Source organism: Heliangelus exortis, chromosome 4 (assembly GCF_036169615.1).
Source record: "Heliangelus exortis chromosome 4, bHelExo1.hap1, whole genome shotgun sequence".
Taxonomy (NCBI): domain Eukaryota; kingdom Metazoa; phylum Chordata; class Aves; order Apodiformes; family Trochilidae; genus Heliangelus; species Heliangelus exortis.
In genome coordinates this window covers 22,793,158-22,816,630 of record NC_092425.1, presented here as the reverse complement: position 1 = coordinate 22,816,630, position 23,473 = coordinate 22,793,158, and the positions used below count along the sequence as shown (strand labels likewise).

General features: G+C 36.3%; 1 protein-coding gene across 9 annotated transcripts in view; it reads left to right on the top strand.

Annotated features, from left to right (window-relative positions):
- FAT1 (FAT atypical cadherin 1) overlaps nt 1–23,473 on the top strand; it is a 109,557-nt gene that overhangs the window by 21,241 nt on the left and 64,843 nt on the right. For all 9 annotated transcript variants that reach the window (XR_011725780.1, XM_071743365.1, XM_071743369.1 and 6 more), the window contains one exon: nt 15,365–15,679. Coding sequence is in view for 8 of the 9 variants with exons in the window: in XM_071743365.1 (XP_071599466.1) it covers nt 15,365–15,679 (315 nt within the window). In the remaining variant the exon portion in view is untranslated. The remainder of the gene's footprint in view (nt 1–15,364; nt 15,680–23,473) is intronic.

Genomic DNA, 23,473 nt, shown 5'->3' with positions numbered 1-23,473 from the left:
GGACATATTTTTAAAAGAACAAAAACTACATGAGTATTTGGCAAACTTCTGTAGCACGTAGCATGCAGTAGTTGCAGTTTTAGAACTTGGGTTTAAAAATATATCAGGCCTTGCTGAAATTATGGTTTGCAGGTCTACGTAGTAATCTCTGTCTAATCATTGCATTTGTGACTTGATTACACTGGTCATCTGAATGAACGTGACCAAAAATAAATTTTCAATTCATCAGCCTCCATGTGGCTCAACAAAAAATATCTCTAGCATTCCAGTGCTATCAGAAAAGGATTTCGGGGGAAACAGAAGTGTCTGAAGAATCTATAAATGAGACTGCAATATATAATTCTCTTATTCAGATATGAGGTTTCCTGAAACTCCTTGTGTTCTATTCATGGTTCTCTTAATGGCTTCTATTTGATTGAAAATTATTTTTGAACAAGGGTAAATTACGGTTCTTGTAAAGAGTTGTGTAATTTTGATAGGCATTAGGGTTAAAGAGCAAACTGCTGAGCGAGTTGATATAAATTACCTTGACCTACCAGCAGTGGGGATCATTTATAGCTCTTTCACCTCAGAGTTCTGCAACTGTGCAGCCTTGTCAGTATGGCATCACTGATACCAGAACTGACTTATCTGCCTGTATGACAGGGAAGGTTACATGCAGTTGCATTGTTTTATTGCCCAATCTAATGTTAAGGATTATCCTTAGTGTCACAGATGGCATCCAAATCTGTTTGTTTAAATCGATTGCTCTGGGTACGTATACAAAGGGCCATTTTATTTTGCTGATGCCAGAAGCATGAAACTGCCTCAATACACTAACAAATGAAAAATCTTGAGTTTTGTGTTCTTATCCATATTTTGTAAAGCATTCAAGGATTAAAATACTATTATTAACAATATTATTATTTTCAAAATGTAAGAAGTATAGTTACAGAATAGCTGTTTTACTTTACTGGTACTGTTAAATGTTTGTAAGTATTACAGAACTGTTCCAGTCATGTGGGTAAAGAAATGAAGTTTTGAGTAACATGATGTGCTAAAATAAATACAGATATTTATGCACAAAGGTAGTTTGGTAGTTCAACTTGAAAGACTTGCAATACAAAGAAGCTTATGATGGAATGTAGGAATGTAATTATGTAGGTGATCTCTAATGCTAGTAGCTTGTTCCCTCTATTCCTCCAAAGCTGTGGGGGTGACATGCATAGCTCTTTCATGGGGAATACATCTTAATTCTACAGATTTTACTAATTTTTTTTTAACCCCTCCTACCCCCTCATCCTCCACCTTTGCCTGTAGATTTACCATGACAGGGTATATCCTGTCTCTATGAAAATTAGAGATTGCTGTCTAATGATAAGGATTTAATCTGCAGCAAATCAGACATGTGGAAACTTCTGTCTGTGGAATTTTCTGTTTGATCTGAGAGGAATGCCCTTGCTGTGCCCTTCCTGTAATGAAAGCAAGGTAGAATGAATCAAAGTGATTCTAGATAAGATTGGAATGTGTGCATTGGTTATGCCTCTATTATATTTGGTCTCGCAGTTCTGGTCCTATGTATTATTTTACTATTCAAGAGAAAAATAACATGGTTCATCTTTTTAAAGATACCTCTCTTTCTGTTTTGGTTAAGAGTGCTGTTATTTTATTAATTAAATCCCTGAGTTAATTACTTAGGTTTGAATGTGGAAGTCTTGCTCACCAAAACAAATACTGTCAGCAAAATATGGGATATGCTATGATAATTCAGCAGGTTTGTCTTTACTGTAAATACTTTTACATTAAAAATACTCTTTTGGTTTATGATGGTGAGGAATGACTAGCAGTTTCTGTCTTTATTACCCAAGCAGTTAATGATTAACAAATGTCCGGCTGCCTGTGCAAGGAATGTTAATTACTTTGGGGAGGGAAGGAGGGAGGGAAAGATGACTACTGCGCCTTTGCATAAGGAGTCTGGTATCATAGTTCACTTTGAAGGTAGTTTGAATATTACACTTAGTTTAGCAGATTAATCAGGAATGGGAGAATGACCTATGCATCTCTCTTTGATGTGTGGTTATATGGATATGCTTCCAAATCTGCACTGCTAGGTAGTCCTGTAATAATTTGGGTTGCCTGAGTTTGTCCAAACCTTTTTAAAGTAAAAAGTGTGTAAGAAGAGAGGACATCTTGTTGAAAAGTGGATTACTTTCTGTATGGATATACAGTAAATGTGGTTCCAAAAGATAAAAGGTGATACAATAGAAAAGAAGCAGTTCATAGCCCCCACCATTTCACAGCATTACAAATCAGTTTTCTGAATGGGGATTTGAGTTTTAAGTACCAAAGCCTACAGATAAAGAATGGTGCTTGCAAGTATTAGATAACATAAAATCTTAGAACTTGCTCATTAAATTAGCTTTTTGCTTGCATAAAAATGTTCATGCAAACCAGTGGAAATTTGTCAGAAATTTTGTAGTTACTTGAATCCTTACAGATATAAGGTAGGGGAAGGGACTATAAGAAGGTTCAAAAACTGATAGTGAAAGATGGATTGTCAAGTTGTCATTGACTCAAGTGAAACATCAGTTTTGATGTGCATTGTTTAATAAATTAAGGAGGCGATGATTACAGTCAGGACAATATTACTACAGATTATGTGGATTAAATTTTGAGTGAATATTGATCCAGCATGTAATGATAGGAGGAAGTGGAGTAAGAAATACATGCCATGCTGTGGTATATCTTTAATTCTAGGGATGACTGAAAAATCCTTTGGAATTTAAGGTGGTCAGTCTGATCAGAAACATGGCCAGCATTTGAGAATATATTGAGAGGAGTCATATACACATACAGAGATTTGATAACACCTGTTGCAACTCCATCTCTAGCCACTGCAAATTCTTCTTCAACATGCATGTAAGAATTTGATTACAGAGGATTTCTTGTTAACAGTAATCTTAACCAAAGAAAATAATGTATTTTTTAATCCCAAAGTTCTTAGTCTTTATGTCTCTCCTGTCCTAAAGTTTTTACTCAGAAACAAGTTGAGAGACATTTCTTTGTTTGGCTTTTTTTTTTATTTTGATTTGTATACAAAGGTAAATAATAATAAAAAAATCGGTATAATAACTATAGCTCTGTGTGGAATTCTCTCTGGATACATGAGTAGAAATAAAGTAGTCTGAATAAATAAATGGATACATCATAGGTTGATAAACCTGACTTTCTCAGAACAAGGATGAAAATGTCTTTTGATGTCACTGGATCCCAGATGACTAATTGATTTGCTTTGTTCTTATGGCACTCGTGTGCCCACAGGTACAGCAGCTCTTCTTTGTTCACACAAATCTCCTTGGGAGCAGTATTTCTTTTGACAGTAGTAAAGTGTCACTGTGTATATGACTACCTGTATATGGTTCCTATGGTGTGTATGGTGCAGTAACATGAACAGCAGTAGTGCCCTGATTTCCAGTATTGCTCAACATGCGACTTGCCTTTTGGTAGGTGTCAGTATCTTTTTGTGCACCAAGTTAATCTGGGAATGGATGTTTACCACCAGCAGTTTCAGTTACTGAAAAAAAGTCTGGAGTCAGAAGGCTTGAAGCAAAATTGCAGCAGTCCAAAACACAAATCATTGTAAATTCTAAGTGACTTTTTTTTTTTTTTTTTTTTTGCACTTGGGTTAGTCATGAGGCAGTGTTGCTGTGGAGCGCAGCTGTAACTACTTCTTGCTAAAGACTGCTCTGTTGAACTTGCTGGGATTTCAGAGTTACTTTTGGAAGTAATATGAGGTAGGGTGCAATTGTTGAAAATTGCAACCAGAAAGGGAATCTGAGAGAAATCCTGTGTATGCTGAAAAAAAAAAGAGACTTGGGATAGAACAATTTTCGTTATTTAAGTTCATCATTAAACTTTGAGAATTACAGAAAAAAAGCAAGTATACTTGTTGCAGAACTCCTCAGGTATTTTAGTAGTTTGCAGAGGTTTAAACATCTAGATCCTTGAGGATCAACAAACCAGTTTCTTTACAATTAAATGTGTTGCTCTTGTGCATAATTGGCTTCCCACGCATCTCATTATTTTCCTTGTAGCCTCGTCTTCTGCCTAAGGGGGACCTCAGTTAATCTGTCAATTCCAGTTAGATTTGAAATTCCTGGGGCTATTTGCAGAGGAATTTCCCCTTCAGAGACTCCCCATTTCTCAGTTAAATTATTAGAGTGGTAATACAACTGCTCACATTGTCAGCAATTCCAATAAGACTGGCAGTGAAGTTAGAAGGATTTTTCAGGGTGAAGGAAGAGCTCTGGATAACAGAGATAAATGTGCTCATTTGTGTGTATGTAAGAAATTCTTAAAATGTTAACAAAGAACATAGAAACTCATCCTTTGCATTTCTTATGCACTTGCAAATGCACATACATTCTGCAAATTTTATTAAATACATTTCCTTGTTTACCTTTAATGTTCACAAGTAAATGAACAGTAGACGTGGAGAACCCTTCAGTTGTTTTTGAGCTACCTACAGTTCAATAGAAATTTCCTGTTGGTCATGAAGCTGTAGGAAAAGAGCAGGATTTAAAGGCAACTGAATAGTGTAACTGTGTTATCCCAAACCATTTTTGTTTAAACATAGTTACTTATTCTAATTTTATTAGACTGCATGATTGTATTTCTTCAGACACAGAAACGAGTTGTGTCTATACCTAATGGCAAAAGTTGTCCTGAAAAAGGTGATTCATGGCTGGAGCAATGATTTACATCAGATCCTGATGCTCATGTAGCACAGTGAGAGAAGCTGCTTTTTTTGGGTGCTTTGAGTTCACGTGCTTCGCCCAGAATCTGGTGATAGTTTCTTACATTTTCACTAATATTTTATAAACCTCTGTAAAGCTGATGTAGTGGTGCAGTCATGGTTTTTTCAGCATACTTTCCCTCACATTGTGAATGACTGCTTATGTTAACAGTAAAGCTTGTTTTACTTTAAAGTAACATAAAGTAACATTTCTCTTTAAAGAAACATAGGTTATATGGGGTTGTATTGGAATAATTTTTCTTACAGGCCTAGAAATTAACATTTCGTTTCCCTCATGTGTTCTCATCATGGGGGGGTTATGTGTCTCCATGTTGAGGTTTAGCAACATGGTATTGTTCTTCTGTATAGCAATTATATTGCCTGTCCAAAAGCCTGACATACAAGCAGCCTAGCTGACAGAAATAAGCTGGAGCTATTAAAATAACCATAAATGAGGCTGACAATAGGAGCTGTCTGCCATTGTCCCAAAAGATTTTCTGAACTGGAAGTAATCAGTTGAGTTCTAAGGCAACCCCATCACAAATCTTCTAATTGCAAAAATTCCCCCTCACCACCCCCTGACTTCCTGAAAGCAAGTTCAGAATCTTTGTGGTCTTAGCAGATTTATCACGTTTAGCCCAGACTACTTAGTACTGAATCATAATTTCAGGCCATAATATTTTCTATAGACAATTTTAAGAAAATGTTTTCAGAACTTTTTTCTTTTATAAATGGTCCAAGCACTGTGTTTTACATTCATTGGACTTGTTTTTGTAGAAATGTGCAGAAAGCAATGTGGGAGGAACTGGAAATAAAAATATGATTGAGTCTATTTACAGTTCTGTCTTTTGCCCCGTGTTTTCTTCTACTCTATGCATTTAATTAAGTTGCATAAAACCTTTTTTCTCAATTTTTAAAAATACAGCCTGTTTGGTGCAGAGCTTTAACTTTGCACCTCTTTGCTTCTAGGTTCTTGTACTGTCTCTAGAAGTTTAAGTGACAGATACTCATAACTGTTGAACATTTTGTATTTCTTTAAATCCCTCTTTAAATCCCCCCCACCATTTTTAAAAGCTGAATGTAGCAGAGATCAATAGTGACTGCCTCCCTTCTCTTGAACACAATTCAAATTACTGCCATCTGTTTATAGCACAGAAGTGATGCATAAATTGTTTTCTGTTTTATGTCATGGTCTGGATTTGACCCTGTGCTGGAGCTCTTTAGATACTAAGTTTTTCCCCCCTCAAAGGTGTTTCACTATGAATGCATTGGTAATTTGTGCGTTTACAGGAGTGAGTCTGGCAAGTTTGACTCAACACTGATAGTGCCTGATTGTTTCACCAGCTACTTTCTCTGTTGTTCCATTAGTGTCACATGCAGAAATTGTTCCATTTCAAATACAGTATGTTATTTAATGAAAGTCAGAATTTTTTTTAAAACTCCAAATCCTGTCAGCTTTACCAAGGGTATTGGTACAAAGCTGGGTCTGGCTATGCATTTCATTACATCTAGGCAGTTCGGTGAAGTTAGATTGGAGATAGAAAATACATCAACATTTTACTATGATTGAGTCGTCATTTTACTATGATTTTCAGTTTGGTTTTGTTCAGTTAAAATTTCACTTCTGTTCTGCAAATGGTGGTTTCTCTAATGGTGCTGTGTGCTATAGAGACCAGGTATGCTGTGCAGTGATATTCTTCCCCTTCTACCTCCCAGAAGTTGCAGTAACAAGCCCCTGGAAAGAGAGCAAGCAGGGGTGGGCTTGATGTGTTTAAAGGTCTTGCAGCTGCACAGGAAAATGGCATTTACCAGTTTACCAGAACTTGTGCATATTCACTACCATCCCAACAGCTTGTTGGCAGCAAGTTTCTGGAAACTTTCTAAGCCTTGGTTTGTTAGAAAATGAGTTGTTTGTCCTTCAAACGGTAACAAGAGTTGCTTTCCATTTAACAGTCCTGTCTAAGCGTGATTTCTCAGCTGGTAGTACACATGACAACTTGAAATGTATACAGTTTACCATTTCAAAGAGCTATAAATAAAGTGGCATTCAATTTTTCTGGTAATCTGCCTTTATAAATGCTGACACAAGACTTGTAATTTCAATATATTACTTTCGGCGGTTTTTTTCGTAGCTTGTCCTGAGAGAATTTTTTCTGAGTGCTCTCTGAAGCAGAACTTGTGAAGTTGATTTTTTTTCATTGCTTTTCTTCTGTACTTACAAAGAAAAAATGTTCTATATATAAAGAAGTGGATGAAGACCACTGAAAAGAAGCTTACTGAATATGTAAAGAAATAAATGTGTAAAACCTAAAATATGTGACAACCCATAACTACCTGAAGGAATGTTTATATTGCTGACAGATGTTAGATAATCTTATGTCACTTCTGAGGTGCATGTGAAAATCTTTACTCTGTTGCCTGTAAACAGAATTTCTGCAGAATTTTTCAAGGGAGGTTGTGGTTTTTTGGGGTGTGGTTTTGTTTGGGATTCTTAAGCATTAAAATAAACCAGGATACATCTAAAAGTTAAAGCCACCAAATTTTAAAAATAAATCAATGTGTTAATTTAAGATTCAGCTTTACTCAGGAATAGCAGAAGAATCACTGAGTAGTCAAAAATATACAATGAAGCTGCTTCAAACTAGGTTGTATGATTAGTTATGCAAATTCATATTCCTCAGACATATTTGCAAACAAGTAATCCAAATTCTTCATGAGTTATGCAAAACACTGTATCGATGGTTTGTTGCTAGGTTACAGTCTTTCTAGCTATGCCTAATTAATGCTCCTGGAGAAGAGTGAAGAGCAATGAACACTTCTTGTTCATGTGTGCTTCAAAGGCAAGCAGTAGTTGCTAAAACTTTCTGCTCTCCTTCAGGGCTGCAGCCAAGGATTATTTATGTTCTGCAACTGTACAGTTTAGTCTGTGTGAATCTTTGCAATAAGTCTGATAGGAGAGTAGTGTGTGTTGTCAGTGATAAGCTTTACATTGCTGTGGAGTTAAAGAGCAAATCCTGTTTCTCTGTGTTGCACTTTGTTCCATAGAGGCATAAACACTTAATGCTTCCTGAAGTGTGTATGTGATATAAATAAGGAAGGCTAGCACTTTTCTACCTCAGTTTATTTATCAAAAGTATGACTTCTCTTAAAAGAGAGATTGTATATACTTTTTAGAAGTTGACACTGCCTGCCACAGGTCTTTAGTATTTCAAGAGCATGAGTACAGTGCCTCTCTTGGCATTCTGCCCTGTTTGTAGAGTGGACAAGCTGACATTTCACTTCTGCAAAAAGAATCTCATTCCATTCCTTCTTTAGAAGGAGATTGTTTCAGGGAGTTCACAGGATGGAGATTTTGGTCTTTTCAACTGACATTTTAAGTGCTGAATAGTTCCTTGTTTCTGTGGCAGGACATACTTGAAATCTTCAGTGCTTAATGATAGTTGGTTTGTGTAGTGAAAAGACTGGTTTGATACTCTTCTACCTGTGTTTTGGTTTTTCAAGTGCTTATGATCTGAGTGATCAAATAATATTGCATACTGTTGACATTAGCATTGGATGCTATATTAGAACTCTAGGCTTAAGGTTCAGTTGACCCTTACATAGTCATGCTTAGTAGAGGCCTGAGTTAGAGTAGCACAGCTGCCTCAGGGAAAGAAATAATTTTTTCTTGAGAGCTCAATAGGTTACTTGTTTCTGAACCTTCATTTCACAGAACACTTCGTGGCATGTGGGCTTGCAACTGTCCTTGGCTGCTGCTTCAAGGAATTTCCCATTGTCATACTACAGCGGTGGCCAGAAATTTATCAGAAATAAGTTAGGAAGTTAAGAGAAATACAGATAAATTGGTCAGAAAATTATTGGGTTTTTTTAAATTTCTCTGAAAGTGGAAAGAATCTGAGCTATGATGTGATTCACAGTTACTAATAGAATCAGTTTATCTGTAATACTACAAATGAGTGTAGTATTTGTAAATAATGCACTCCCATCTGATGTAGTTTGTTTTGTCTTATGTGGGTGGATGCCATAACTAGTAATAAATTTGCTTTTTTTTCCTAGTTTCCTAGTTTCCTGGTTTCTCTCACTGTATTTGACAGGGAGCATAAAGTGGAGCAGAAAACCCACAAAAAAAAATGCATGTGCAATACACAGGGTTGCAGTTGTCAAATGTCCTGATTTGCTTGTGCCAGAATTTATTCAAGGGGAAAAGGAGGATGGAAGAGTCTGGATGTGTTCCTCTTTGAGGCCTCTAGGGACTGCTGAGAAGCTGACAAGGCACTGCATCTTCTCCTGTGCCAGATGCTCTTTTCTGTTATGTTTTTGGATTTTTTTTATCCTGTCAGTGCTACTGTAGCCTCTGTATTTCTACAGCTCAGGAAAATGCTTATCATGACTTGGCTGGTTATCTAAGAAAGAGAGGTGTATTGCCAGAAAGGCAAAAATTGAACATGTAAGAAGAGAAGAATAGGAACAAAAAGTCTGCCAAGGAAGTAATCTCCATTAATCTGCATTCAATCTGGATAGTGTTGAAAAACAACATTGGAACTAATTTTCACCAAAAGGCAAAGTATGGATTAGAACAGATGCTGTTTCAAATAAGATGACCTAGGCAGAAATCAAAAGTGGAAAATACTAGCTTTGTAAAATGTTTTTCTGGCCTATTCTGGTTGTCCAGGTGTGGAAATTTCAGTAATGACCCAAAAACTGTCCACTCTGGATTGCTTGATGATATGATAGTAGGTATACTTAGTAAGATTTTCACTTTAAAAAACCCAAAATAACAAAATCAGTAATCATTGAGACTGATAGGATTCTTTGTTTGTTTAAACAGCAACTAAGCGAAGTCCCACAAAATGTAAACTAGAAATTTGACCAAAAAAATGTACACTTCTAGGAGCTGGGGTTCTTTTGACCTTTGCCCACATAAACAGTTAATTTCATATATGCTAATAGATTTCTGGAAAACACAGGCCTATCTAGAGGTGGCTGAGATTCAAGCAGTAAACTGTAGATGTGCTGAACATTTCCCCCAGTTTTATTTATAATTCAAAAGATCTTCTGGACCTTGGCTTACTGCAGTAGCTTTACCGATAGTTAAGAATTAAAGACAAAGTTGCAGTCTGCGGTGATGTGTTGGCAGACTTGTGCCTTCGAGGGACAGTATGCCTCTGTTTTTATCTGGCTTAATCCACTCATTTTCAAAACTTTGGTTTGGATTGATTGTTCATTGAAGGTCATATTTGACCAAAACCTTTGTTCATGCAGATCCTAAAATATTGCTGTTTTCCCTGCAGAGATGGCTTTTAAAGCAGCTAAAGAAGCTTTTTTATTTACCCAGCTTATTAGAATTTAGATTAATTAAGTCTGTAATCAGATTTCAAGCATCGTGACTCAGGCCAGGGATTTCTGAGTTTTTTTTCAAACATCACTCTCAGGGCAAATTCTGCTAAACTGCCTTTTCATGCCTTGCTGAGAAGTTACTGCAAGTTTTGATTTCCATTACCGAAACATTAATATTATTAATGGGAGTTCTCATGGATAAGCACACTTAAGGAGGATCATCTCTGGGAATTGGAGGTATTATCGTTTGAGCATTTGTTAATTAGATAGAATTGGCTTATATAGGACTGTCAGATTTGAAGTGGATTTTTATCTTTATTTTTGTTGTAAGAGTGACTTTGGTTGTAGTGAGTTGTAGGATTTAAATTAGAAGAAAAGCTCATTCTTGTTGAGAGTGGTGTTAATATTCTGATTTTTCTCCATTCTGATTTTTCACCATTCATAAACCAGCCTCCATACTGAATTCTGTCCAGATTCTATTGTATAGTATTCACTTAGAACTTTTCACTCATTTTAATGAAACTGATAGAAAAAGTTGTATTGCAACAAGACGACCCTCAACAAGACAAGAGGACACAGTCTTAAGTTGTGCCAGGGGAGGTTTAGGTTAGATATTAGAAAGAATTTCTTCACGGAGAGGGTGATTAGGCTATGGAATGGACTGCCCGGTGAGGTGGTAGGTTCTCCGTCCCTGGAGACATTTAAAAAAAGACTGGATGTGGCACTCAGTGCCATGGTCTAGCAACTGCTCCGGTGGGTCAAGGGTTGGACTAGATGATCTCTGAGGTCCCTTCCAACCCGGCTAATTCTATGATTCTATGATTCTATGATAAGTAGGAACAGTATCTAAGTCTATTCCTTAGACTTAGGAATATTGTAAAATAAGATCTGATGTCCTCTGATGAATGAGAAACTTTTTATCAGAGCTCTTTTCTACTCCCCTCTGGTGGTTAGTGACTGAATATGAATTTATTTTTATCCTGACCACCTGAAAGGCTTCAAGACTCCATATGCAGGGTAGTGAAAAAATGTTTTTGGAATCCTCATTTCACCATGTTTTCAAGCAATAATATTTACAAGTCTTTGGGATTACCATACATGATAGGGATTCTTTAGTTCTGCTCTGTGGAAGATTTGCTACATAAAAAGCAAGTGGTTTGTAAAAGTTGAAATTACCAGACTACCTCAGTGTAAATAATGGATGAGAAATTTGCTGATTAAAGGTTTTTCTGTGAATGGGAGAAGTTACAGCAGAGATGGAGCTTTTAGAGTATTGAAGATATAGTAGAAGCGCTTAGGCTGTATTCTTTAAATGTGCTTTACACCACTTAAGAAAAAAGTGAAAATACTTTCTAGGAGCCAAAATACACTGTTTAAACTGATGATGCTGATCAGTATCTTACTGATGCTTAATGGATGTAACCAATAGCAAAATAAAACAAATTCTTTTTTATTATTTTATTACTTCTCTTTGACATATGAGTTCCCATAGTTTTTCTCCCTGCTGTCTTGAGAACCACTAGAAGACAACAAATTTATGAACTCCGCAGGTGTTGGTTCTCAGCATAAAGTACTGTGCTGCCCTAATATTTAAAATAGGCCACTGTAGTCAACATTTGCAAAATCAGAAACGTCACTCCAACCAATGATACTTTAAGGGCTGGTTCTAGACCTGTGAATTGGTAGGTGAAATATTGTTATCTTTGTTTTTAAAGTAAGTTTCCTTAGTTAAATTCTTGTGCTTTGAGAAGGTACACTACTGAAGTTTATGTGCATTTGTATTCATTATTGTTGCATAGAAATTAAAGATTAAGCTATTAGTGTTCTCATAGGCAAAATCAGGAAGGATTTAGTGTTAAACTTGCAGAAGCAGGAGCAATTTCAACTAGAGTAATGAGAAAAGTATGGTAGTTTGTAATTACTTATACATGGTCAGACTGTACAGTAATATTAAAAGGGCAAAAAGCCCAAGTACTCTGTGTAGTTGTGTGTATTCAGTGTTGATTGTGTTTTGTGACAAAAGTGCTGATGCAGAAGCAGAAGAAACTTGGGTTTTGGTAGTCAGAGATTCCCACCCCTCTAAGGCATGTGTACTGAGTCAGTATCTGTTCTCTTTTATTGCTGGGTGGAATGAACAAGAGGAAAGCTGAGTCACGTTAATAGATAAGTGATCCCTTCCCTCACTGTGTCTGCAGCTTTGACTGATGGAGGAGAAATAGGTGTGGTGGCCTTTCCTCCACCCTTCCCACTGTGCAAGGTGTGAGGGAAAGTTTCTGCTCCTAATCATTCTGTCCCCTTTTGTGTGGCTTTCTTACTGGAGGGATGTTACTTTGAGTGTTCATTTATAATATTGTGGAAAGGAATCTTATTAGAGTTTATTGTATTCTAATAAAATGTTCTACCTTGCATACATACCTCTCTGTTCCATCTGTTTTGCCTCTAGGAAATTTCCATTCAGGAAATTATCTGTTGATCAGTGTTAAACAGTTAATGTAGGCATTTTTGCATATCTGACTGATCATAAGATTATTTTCTTAGATGCTTTCTGTTTCAGATCGGAATTAGAAACAGCATGTACAGAAAAAATGTTCACCCAGCAATTTAGGGTCTGCTGTGTGAGAAACATGAGAAAAATGGTAAAATAGTTATAGTGAATGAGATTTCATGTTACTTTGACTAATGAATGCTTAGGATGTGGATGACCTTGCAGAAAATCACGGACATTCTGAAAAGCACAGCTACCCTGTTGGGCAAACTACTCTGTTAAATGATGTGTTCAGTGGTCAGATGATCAGAGAGATTGTAAGCCTTTCATTGAGCATTTTTGCAAAAGTCAGTATAAAATATACAGAAACAATGTCATATATGCAGACCTAATTTGAAATTAAAAATGAACCAGAAAAAAAAGTTGCTCAACTTTGCTGTGTTGTACTGCTAGACACTATCCCTGCTTATCTCCATTATCTTTTTACGTACTTCTTTTTTAAATACCACTGTTGGTTTCATTGATGTGGTACTTTTTTCCCATTTTTCTCTTGTGAATTATGCAACTTAATAGAATGGACACTTGGGATAGGCCACAAAAGCAAAGCAAGTTTAGTAATCTTTTTTCTTCTTGGTAGGTTTTGAAAAAACTAAGGTGGTAGAATTTGTAAATGCCAGGTGGGCAGGCTGCAGGAGGAGATCTCCATTACCACAAGGGTCTCCTTTTGTTTCTTTAAAATCAGGCAAGGCTATCTTAAAATTAATCTGCCACTTCTGTTAAGAAAGCAGGACAAGTGTAAAATTATAATGGTCGCTCAATTCATCATGGGACCCTGCCCACTGAGTTCTGTGTGGGTCAAGCTAACAGAGCAGCATTACTGGAAGTTTTGCTAAATTGGAATTGCTTGTCCGTTTTTGAAAGCAGATTTGTGTACATTTAAAATCAGAAACTCAGCACAAATCCAGTGACTACATAGGGTTATTAGTTTTTAAATAAAACTGCCATCAAACAAAATGTAAATATCGAGGTGGAGAGTCTGGAAATATAAAAGCCTTAGAACTAACAACTTGGTTCAGTTTTTGATAATGATCCCTTGAAAAAAAAAATTCTAAAAAAAATTCTAAAGTCGCTTTCAAGAAAACTGTTACAGGCTGTGTATAATGCGTGTGTATTTTCAAATCACAGTGCTCCTCCTCTTTCTCCCAGTTGTGAAGCCTTTGACACTTTGTAAAGCCAGTTTCCACACTGACATCTGGTGGTGGTTCGAAAAGGCTGTCTTGCCCTGCTCTTTATGGGCATCTTGCAGGTCTAAGCGTTAGATGCTATCTCCTCTGGCCCTTCTAAAGTGATCTTATTGACATCTTAAAATTTCAAATGGTCCTCATAAAACCTTTATGCAGCTTCCCATGAAGCAAAGAAAGTAATGAATGAGTAATTCCTCAATATTTATCTAATTTTGTTCAGCTGGTATAATGGATTTTAAAAGCTGTCTAAAGTGTGTGAAGGACATGATACTTAATTAGTTTCCTGTAGAACTCTTATAAAAGCAGAGTAGCATAGTTTATTGTGGTCCTTTTTTACTGATGGTATGTAAATGAGCTGAGGACAAGGGCACAGATAGTCACAGGATGTGGCTGTATCCAGAGTCCGAATGGGGCTGCCGTGGTGATAGTTTGATTCATCTCTGTTCCCCTCCCAGTTAGGCCTGGTGTGTCTCACCATAGTGAGTAGTAAGAACCATGACAAAGCCCTTCAAGATTTCTACATGTTCCTCCCTCTGTCATGTGCCAGGAAAGCGCAAAATTTTATTGTGCCAGAGCTCTGTGAATCTGTTTGATGTTCTTACCCCCATCAAATGGGTTATACCACATCACATGCCCTTCTGACATGTGCATTTTATGACTGTACCTGTAAAGTAAACTGCTTATGAAAAAGGATCTGTATTTCCTTCTCAGTGGATAAAAGCTTGAGTCCCTTATTTAGTTCTGGCTCAGAACAGCAAGCTCCCTGCAGACTCAGCAGACAGATTTTTATTAAGTTTGTGAATTGTGTAGCTGTTCCTTAAATGGTAATTCACTGTGTGTGTGTGAAGTTGAGCTAAGTGATGCTTTTCATTGCCAGAGTAATGGCAACCACTGGTTGGTTGTAATGCTACAAAGATTAGCTTCAGTATAATTTTTGTTTTCTGTGAAATTTCTTTGTGAAATTCTTTCTTTGAACCCAAATAAACAAATAAAGAGAACTCAGCTAAATAATTCATTTGGGCACATAGATAAGAATGCTTCATGTTTAAGTAGATGCTCATTATATGAATAATGGTAATAGCTTTTGCATTTAAATGGCAAAGAATTTGGCATCTAAATCTGATAGTTCAATATGATATAAAATTCACTATAATCAGTGAAGAGTAAAGAGGGTCATTCAAGTCCCAGAAGGCTGCTAACTACTCATTATATTTAATCCTTTAGGCGAAATACCTTTTATGAATAGTCCTAATTGATCTGATAAATCTCAAAGGTTGTTGGAAAGGAAATACGGTAATATAATGTTTCAATATCTGTAATGAGTAATTGCTAAAAATTGTTGTAGTCATTTTATTTTTTGTGGCTTCAGGTTAGCCTCAGTATGCTTGTCTGTGTAGCTTGTAGAATCAGTGTCAGTTATTTTGAACTTGTATTCATTTATTTAAGCTTGCTGCGGACTCTGTTTTTACACAGTTCTGCATAATTATTGACAATCTTCTGTTTATCTTTCTTCCTGTTAAACAGGTATTATTGAGACTGCAGATCGCCTGGATCGTGAAACTACTTCACATTACTGGTTAACTGTTTATGCAACAGACCAAGGTGTTGTGCCTCTATCCTCTTTCATTGAAATCTACATAGAAGTTGGGGATGTTAATGATAATGCTCCTCAGACCACAGAACCAGTTTATTACCCAGAAGTCATGGAAAACTCACCTAAAGATGTATCCGTCGTTCAGATTGAGGCATTTGATCCAGATTCTAGCTCAAGTGAAAAATTAACTTACAAGATTACAAGTGGCAATCCACAGGGATTCTTTTCAATAAACCCCAAAACTGGTAAGTACAATACAGTGTTTTATTTTTGCTTATGAATGAATATTTGTGTGAATACAGAAAGGAAGTAAAAATCAAGATCTTTGGTTAACATTGTAACCATGCTTGCACAATAGTTAAGAGTTAACCTGGTGTCTTGGGTTATGTCAATATTATCAAGTTGTGCAAACAAGTAGAAAAGGACTTGAGGACAAAGCACTAGAAATCAGTGAAATGCACATTTTGGGAAGGTTTACTTCAGTATCGCTCAACTTGAGCATGATCAGTGCCCCTTTGCCTTTGCAGTGCTGTAAATATAGTCTTGGAAGAAATATTTCAATATAATTTAATCCAGACTGTTTTTAGCAGTCTCAGTTTTTCAGTTTTCTCACTTTTTTTTTTTTTTGGTCACAGCTTGATTAGCATTTTTTTCTTTCTTCTAGTTTTCTTTCTCCCAGTCACTTCCTGCTAGTGTTAGTCTAGTGCGAGCTATTACTACTGCAAGCTCCCTTGTCCCCCAGTCAGAAGGGACTGTCTTTGTAAGTAACTGCTGCTGTTGTAAGAGTTACAAAATCTGGAAAATAATTTGCAGGTGTGGCTGTTAGGGAATGACAAAAAAGAGTCCGAGTTCAATGGCTGTTTTGAAAGCTTCACAAAAACATCCTGAGGTTTTAACAGGAAGTACAAATACAAGTTACCAGCTGTGAATTACAAATACTGAAATGTGTGTAGGGCAGAGGGTCAAATAAAATTACCCATTTAACTATTTTAAAAAGTTATTTTAAAAGTAATGTAAAGGTTGCCTACCATCCCTTGCTTTCAAACTGTGGTAGAGAAAATTTTATACATCTTTCTTAATGGTAAAGAAGGGTTTGGTTTAAGTTAAGTAATACTTTGTTAGGTTTGCAGTTCAGCTTATCATGCGTTGCAATTAGGTACTGTTTCACTGTGCAGATTATAGGAGATGCTTCTGATTCACTTACCTAAAAATTTCTTCTCAGAATCCAGAGATCCAGGCACTGTAGAGGTGTAGAGGTTTACTTTAATCTGTAACAAACCTACCAAGTGGAAGGGAGCAATAGAAGCATTTTTCATTTAGCTCTTGCTCATTTGTGGAGGGAATTTCAGGGGATTTAAAGGAGCAAAAATAGAGTGAAAACTATGTTTTGAAGACTGGGTTGACACTACAACCTTCATTATGTTTCATAGTTATTTCAGCTCAGGGTCTGAAAGACTTGTGTGCTTTATCAGCTGTAACTGCTGTGTCAGCAAACATAGGTATGTTTGTTGGGTTATTTCTGAAAGTAACTTCTCCAACAGCACATGCTGCATTTGCTTGTGAAGACATTGCCAGGAGGGACATATAAAACAGATAATAGCAACAGAAGATCTCAAGCATAGTTAAAGCCTATATCTAAATAATGTATTATAAACATGTTGGGTTTAAAACAAAAGCAACCTAAGAAGTAAACCAAGATAGATTCAACCCCAGAGTGTTCTAAAGTGAATGCAGAAACTCTCATGTGTGTTTTTCCTCTGCTTACAAATGGTGCAAAAGGAAAAAAGTTCCACTTGTCTGTCTTCTTCCTTGTCCTGTTTTTGTAAAGTACTATTTGCCAGCTAGCTTTATATTTCTTGTAGTCGCAACCAGTGATACTGATAAAAATGGGTGTAAAATTGCCTGTGAGTTGGGTGGTGCTAAAATTTCAAATGACCATAAACTCTACCTATGTTCATTTACTTCTTACTGCATAATTGGTCAGATATTTTTGGTTGCTGTTTCCTTTTTTTCTGTATCTCATTTTGTTTTTCTCTTTCTTTTGGTCCTTCCCTACTCTCCTCTACCTTCTGTATCATTATGAAGCATTTTCCAAACTTTATTTTAAAAAGCTACACTGGCATGCTTCCCTCAAGTAAATTTTGAGATGAAGAAACATATTTATTTTTATTTATTGGATAGAAAAATTAAGGCAGCAGGAAAGCATGACCTGGTTTCAGACAGAGCTTGTGGTTTTCCACATCAGTAGCTTACTACCTTTTTCATTTATGTTAGAAGGGGAGCTTGAGGGAGCTCAACACACTAGTTGCTAAAGTGATAAGGAACACTTAATAGAAAGCTAATAAAGATTTTCTGTCAAGAGAGTTTCTTCCTTCCTGCCTTTATTGTAGCATGCATATTGTAGAAGCAAGCAGTGCAATCCAGAGTCCTTCTCATGTCTTTGTTACAGGAAAAAAAAATTCAAAAAATATCTTTCAGAATACAAACACCAAGAAAAGAATGTCCCTCTGACTTATCTTCATAGGGATCATTTTAAAAAAAATACAGTTACATTCATAAGGATAGGTAAATTCATTGGTGTCTATTCCTCTTACAATTATGAAAGGCAGAGGACAGAGAAACCTGTTCTGCTGGTTTCTGCTGTGTTCCTAGAGTGCATTCAAGTAAGTTCAATGAATATTAAATATCTGGCTCATGTATACTGTGTTCCTGTTGAAGGACACTGGATTTCATGCTATCCAACTGGCTGTCTTGTTTTTCTCACCTGTGTTATGTCCGAAACTGTCAATCTGCAGTGGGCACTAACACGGTGATCACGGTGAGTTTTGACTGAGGTTATCAGGATCGTAACTTGCCAAGTCTGTTTTCTGTCTACTAGAAGTCAAATACATTTAACTTGAATAGGTCTTATTTGTCTTGAAAGCTCTTCCTCTAGGATTGTGATGTTAAGGAGTTGAAAAATCAGTTTAAAATACACTAGCTATTGTTGTAGTTATAACACTGTGTATTTTATCTCCTTCAATTAATTAAAGTAGATCTCAGCTGCAAAGTACATTTGACCAGAATAAATGAAATCAAATCCTGTCTTGTTGCTTATGCAGGTATGTTACCCTTGTTGGACCTTGTGAGGCTTATCTGTAAGGTATTTGTTAAAGAGAAACCTTCACAGGGCCTGATATTTCCCTTCCTGCCAAAGAGGAGATAGGGCTGGAATATGAATCAAGTCTTTAAATGTATCCTGTTAAAACACTGAAATTGTCAAAATAGGAAAGTTAAGCAGGTGTGGTGTTGTTACTTTGAGACATGGTGCAGCCAGCCCAAAAAGCAAATTGAGGATTGTTATGGCCTTCAGTGGGAGTCAAGAAAAGGCTAGTGTTAAGAGTCTTAAAATACATCTTGAGTGCTACAAACATATTCCAGCTGATACTGTGTCATTGTCTCCTCTCCAGGTCAAGGATCCCTCTTTTTCTGTCTTTTTATATAATTTAACACAGTGGCGTTGTCATCCATGGCTGGAACTCCCACACATAGCAGTAACACAGATTATACCTAGCAATAACCTGTATGTAACCTATGTCAAGTAAAACACTTGACTTTTTTCTATTCTTTGTGTAGATTCCGCATTAAGATGTCTGTGTCTCTGTGCAATAGTCCTGTATTTTAAGATGGTGAAAATGACTGACATGGACCTGTGTAGCACATGGTGCATCTTTCACAGAAAGAAGAAATTTCTTTTAATGAACTATTGATTGATCAGCTTCTCAGAAATATGACTAGCTGAAGTAGTATCTGTATACTTCTTACAGTGATCTGTTTCTGAGTATCCCCAACAGTAACTTTTCATTAGCACTTTAAAACATCTTTTGTATTTTAAGTAATTATATAATATAATAGCTTTGTTAAAGAAATGTTAATAAGTTTTTCTCTGCATGCAGAAATGCTGTTTCACTTTTTGGAGCAGGATATGTAACAGTAATCACAGGATATTTTGTAACCTGTTTTTTCACTAAAGCAAATGAAAACTGGAATTGTTGGAATCCTAACCAGGTGTCCTGATAGGGTGAGGGAAGACCCTTTTTACTTTTGGATTGCCATGCCCATGTATTCAAAATAATTTCTGATTCTTTGCCAAATCTGTATGTTTATTTCCACTCCCCCAGGACTTACATTACATTTGTTGTACTGACTAGATTTGGCTTGGGGAGAGAAGCAGATTTGGGTGTCAACAGTTTCTAGAGAAGATTAAAACAGTCATAGCAAATAAGGCAGGGAGTTAGTTACTTGACATTGTTCCATATAGGAGGCGGAGCAGATTTGAGTCAAATTTGCAGAAATGCTGAGTGCAGAAGGATAGCTTTCTGTGCCTTTAATGTAACTTGATAGGAAAATTATGCATACCTCCAAAAACCAGACTTGGTTTTATAACCTGGATGGCAAAATTAATTTTGAGTGCTAATTTCCAATTCTTCAGTTTTGCACGTATTGAAACAGGAATAATTACGTGACCTAATTGCTTGGGAGTGTTGTGAAGTTACATTAATTCATATTTATGAAGCACTTGGGTATTATCATGAGAATCCCACATTCCTTTCAGGAAATTAGTAATCTTGTGGTGTAGGAGGTAAGCCATTTAGATAAGGCCTTTCTTACAGAGGGAATACCAGCAGAAGCTGGAATTGAGTAATTGCCCATTTCAGAACATACCCTGTCCTGTGCTCCCAGTGAGGCCTGAGTCTGTGCATCGTAATGTGCACCTGCAGGGCAGCCAAGTTAAGATGATGCAGCAGTCTTGACTCTGGAATTTCCTTGTTTGAGTGGCTAATTCTAAACATAAGTGCTTATCTATAATTCAATATTGTTTGATGTAATTTTTGAGCTTATTTTTTTTTCCTGCACTCTTTTTTACTGTCTCAAGTTTTTTAAAGGACTTGCACTAACTGTCCTGTGGCAATTTAAGCTTGTGGCAGGCTTTGTTTCCTAAATTATCCCACAGCTCTAAACATACATTGCAAAGTTAACATCATCTTTCAAATTAAATGCTGATTTGAAGACATTTTTATATATGCTATCCCTGAAGAAAATGATACTATAATAGAAAAAGTTTGTTCTGTTGAACAGCAGGGTTTGAATTTTGGTAACTGAGTCTGTGACTCTCATTCTATTTGTTGGTCTCTAGGAATGAGAGCTTTTGAAGTTATGAAATCCTAGTAGCTCATGGGCAAACCTCACATGATTTTATCATTTTACACAGTTTGTAACCTTTGAAGCAGTATCTTTGTGTGTGTGCCTGATTTGGAGACTGAGTAAAGTGAAATAGGAAATGGATACAGCTGCAAACAACTTCCATGGGTTTCCGGTAATACTGGAGAATTACCTGCTGAGGAAACCAAGGGCCAGTGACTGCACAGTAGTATTGGCTTCCTTTTAACAAAGGAAATCTTTGTTGTTTAACTGCTTGTGGGCTTTAATCCCAGTAGACCTAATATTTTAGAACTTGAATAAAACCAGTATTACTTACATTGCATACTAATGTGATTTAAATTTAAATAAAAATCCAAACACTGATATTGTTTTTGTTACCTCTGTAGCTGGCAGACAACACCAGGGTCGATTATTGCTCTTTCATGTCCCACAGCTTGAAGTGTATGTAACAGCCTCCATGGGCCTGACTGTATTCCTGTCACACGCCAAGAAAATAAAGTATTTGATTGCACTATCTCTGGAACAGATACTTTTTCTTCACTAAAAATGTGACCAGACTTTACCTAAATGTTTATTGAATTCCTGCAACCAACATGAGTAGACAAAAGTTTGTGTAGACATACATTTGAGAGATTAATTCTGCAAAAAGCTACTTTTATTTTCTTTTAAAAATACTGTTTAAAGCTCTTGAAGTGTTATTAGGCTGGTGCTTTTCAGCCTGGTCGGTTTTGGAACCAGGAATGTGCTCTAATGTGAAATTTCTAATAACATCTTCACATCTACTTAGTCTCCAATACTGAGGGGTTTTATACTTGAAATGACAGAAAAATTGCTGTACTATAGGCAGCTATTTTAAAAATTACTTGCAAGCATTTATATAGGGACCACTTCTCAGATGCTGAGTGGTGGTGCTGGGGCTTTTTAAAAAAATAGTTCTCTTACATCTCTTTGGAAAAAAATTGCTAGGAGCTAGAAAAATCAACGAGGGAAACACTGCAGTCCTTCCCTTATCCTGTTTCTGGAACTACATAAAAACTTCAGATCATACTCTGCATGATCCATATTGTAAAGCAAGAGCTTAAAAGAAAGTGAGGTTTTCTTTCAGTTTTTTCATGTTCCGATGCAGAAATGGTGATGGAATCAGACTCTCTCTATATTGCATGTTCTTTTCATGATGGAATATGTAGTGTCAGAAATTACGATTCTAGCCAGGGAAGAGATAGTGATCAGATACTGTTACGAGCTACTTGCATTGGACCACCTTCACACAATATAATGGTTTTCAGAGGTATCAGTCTTTTCTTAATAAGCTCTCTGAGTAGTGAAACTTGGTGGACTTTATGTCTATAATGATGTTATAACATTAGTATTGATTTATTTCCTATTAAGAGAAGATGACTCGGTGAGAATTGGTGCCCTTATTCACATCCAGCTTGGCTTGATATTTGGGTGATGAAAATAAAAGATCAGTCACACCAAAAATGCAGTTCTGCATGAAGCAATACATTTTTTGATATGAAAAATTCACAGTGGAGTCACAGTCAAAGGCTAACTAGGAGCTGGCCATAAAACTCTTCTTCAGCTTTTCAGAGAGCTGAAGCAAGACCTTTGGCACCAAGGTGATCTTCTCTGTCACGAGTGTTTCATGTAGGTCTTTATATAGGCTTGAATTAGAAATGCTGATCCCTTTAAATGAGGAGGTGGAAGACAGCAGTGCATTCTATCTTGTGAAAGCAGGAAAATTGCAATTAAAAAACCCAAACAAACAGCAGCATTGTCTAAATCTTCAGATTCTCACATTTCTAGGTGAGACTATTTTGGTGTTTACATATATAGAGATTTACAGGGCCTTAAAAGAAAGCCTGTGATAGTATTGGAAATACACTAATATTCTTTTTTTCTTTTGTATTTTTGTAATACATATTTCATCCAGAAACCATTCTTTACATTAAAGGGGAGAAGATAATGTTGACAATTGTATCTAACAGAGTTGTTATGCTGTCTTACATTGTTAGATCTTATGATGCTTTTTTCTGGCATGCTACTTCTAGTTCCTCCCTCTGTTCCTTCAAGATAAGAACTGCACTAAGTGTCAGTGCTGTGATAAATAGTGAAAAAGCATCTGCCAAATTGCATTTGTAATTATTGTTAAGTATTTCAAAAAACATCTCTATTTCTACAACAGAAATACAGTATTGTTTGTTGGCTTTATAAGGAGACAATATTCTTGAACTTGTCTACATTTTCAAATTTAGAAAACTGTATTTTCAAATGAGATGGCCCATTCTAAAGTTGACAAAGCAAGACCAACCATCTCTTGCAACTGGTGCACTTTCTTAAGGTAATCTTTATGGTTTGAATTAATAGGAAACAAACTAATGAAATAAGCCATGTAGATACACACACACAAAATGCAGTGATGAACATTTGGAAGGTGAATTTCCCCTTTCTTTAAGATGTATCTTCAAAATTTGGAGGGACTGAATTTTGTCCATACAGTCACATAGCTATTTTCATATCCATTCTCTTAGACTTTCTTAGATGAGTTTGTATTTAAGGAATTCATAATTTTATCTAGATTAAAATGAACATTTTTTTACACTTATGTGTCTGCTTAGTTTTCTGGTGGGTTTGGTGGCATCAATAGCACAGTGTTGTAATGGAATTATGAACTACATCTGTGTATGATAGAGTTCTGTTTTGTGCTGTTGATATTTTTTGATCTGTATGTACTTAGGTACAGTGGGTGATCTCATTTGGCTTTGAGTAGATGGAGTCTTAGAGCTGAGATAACTGAGTTCAAAGCCCTTCCCATTACAGTTTTGTTTCCAAGGTTG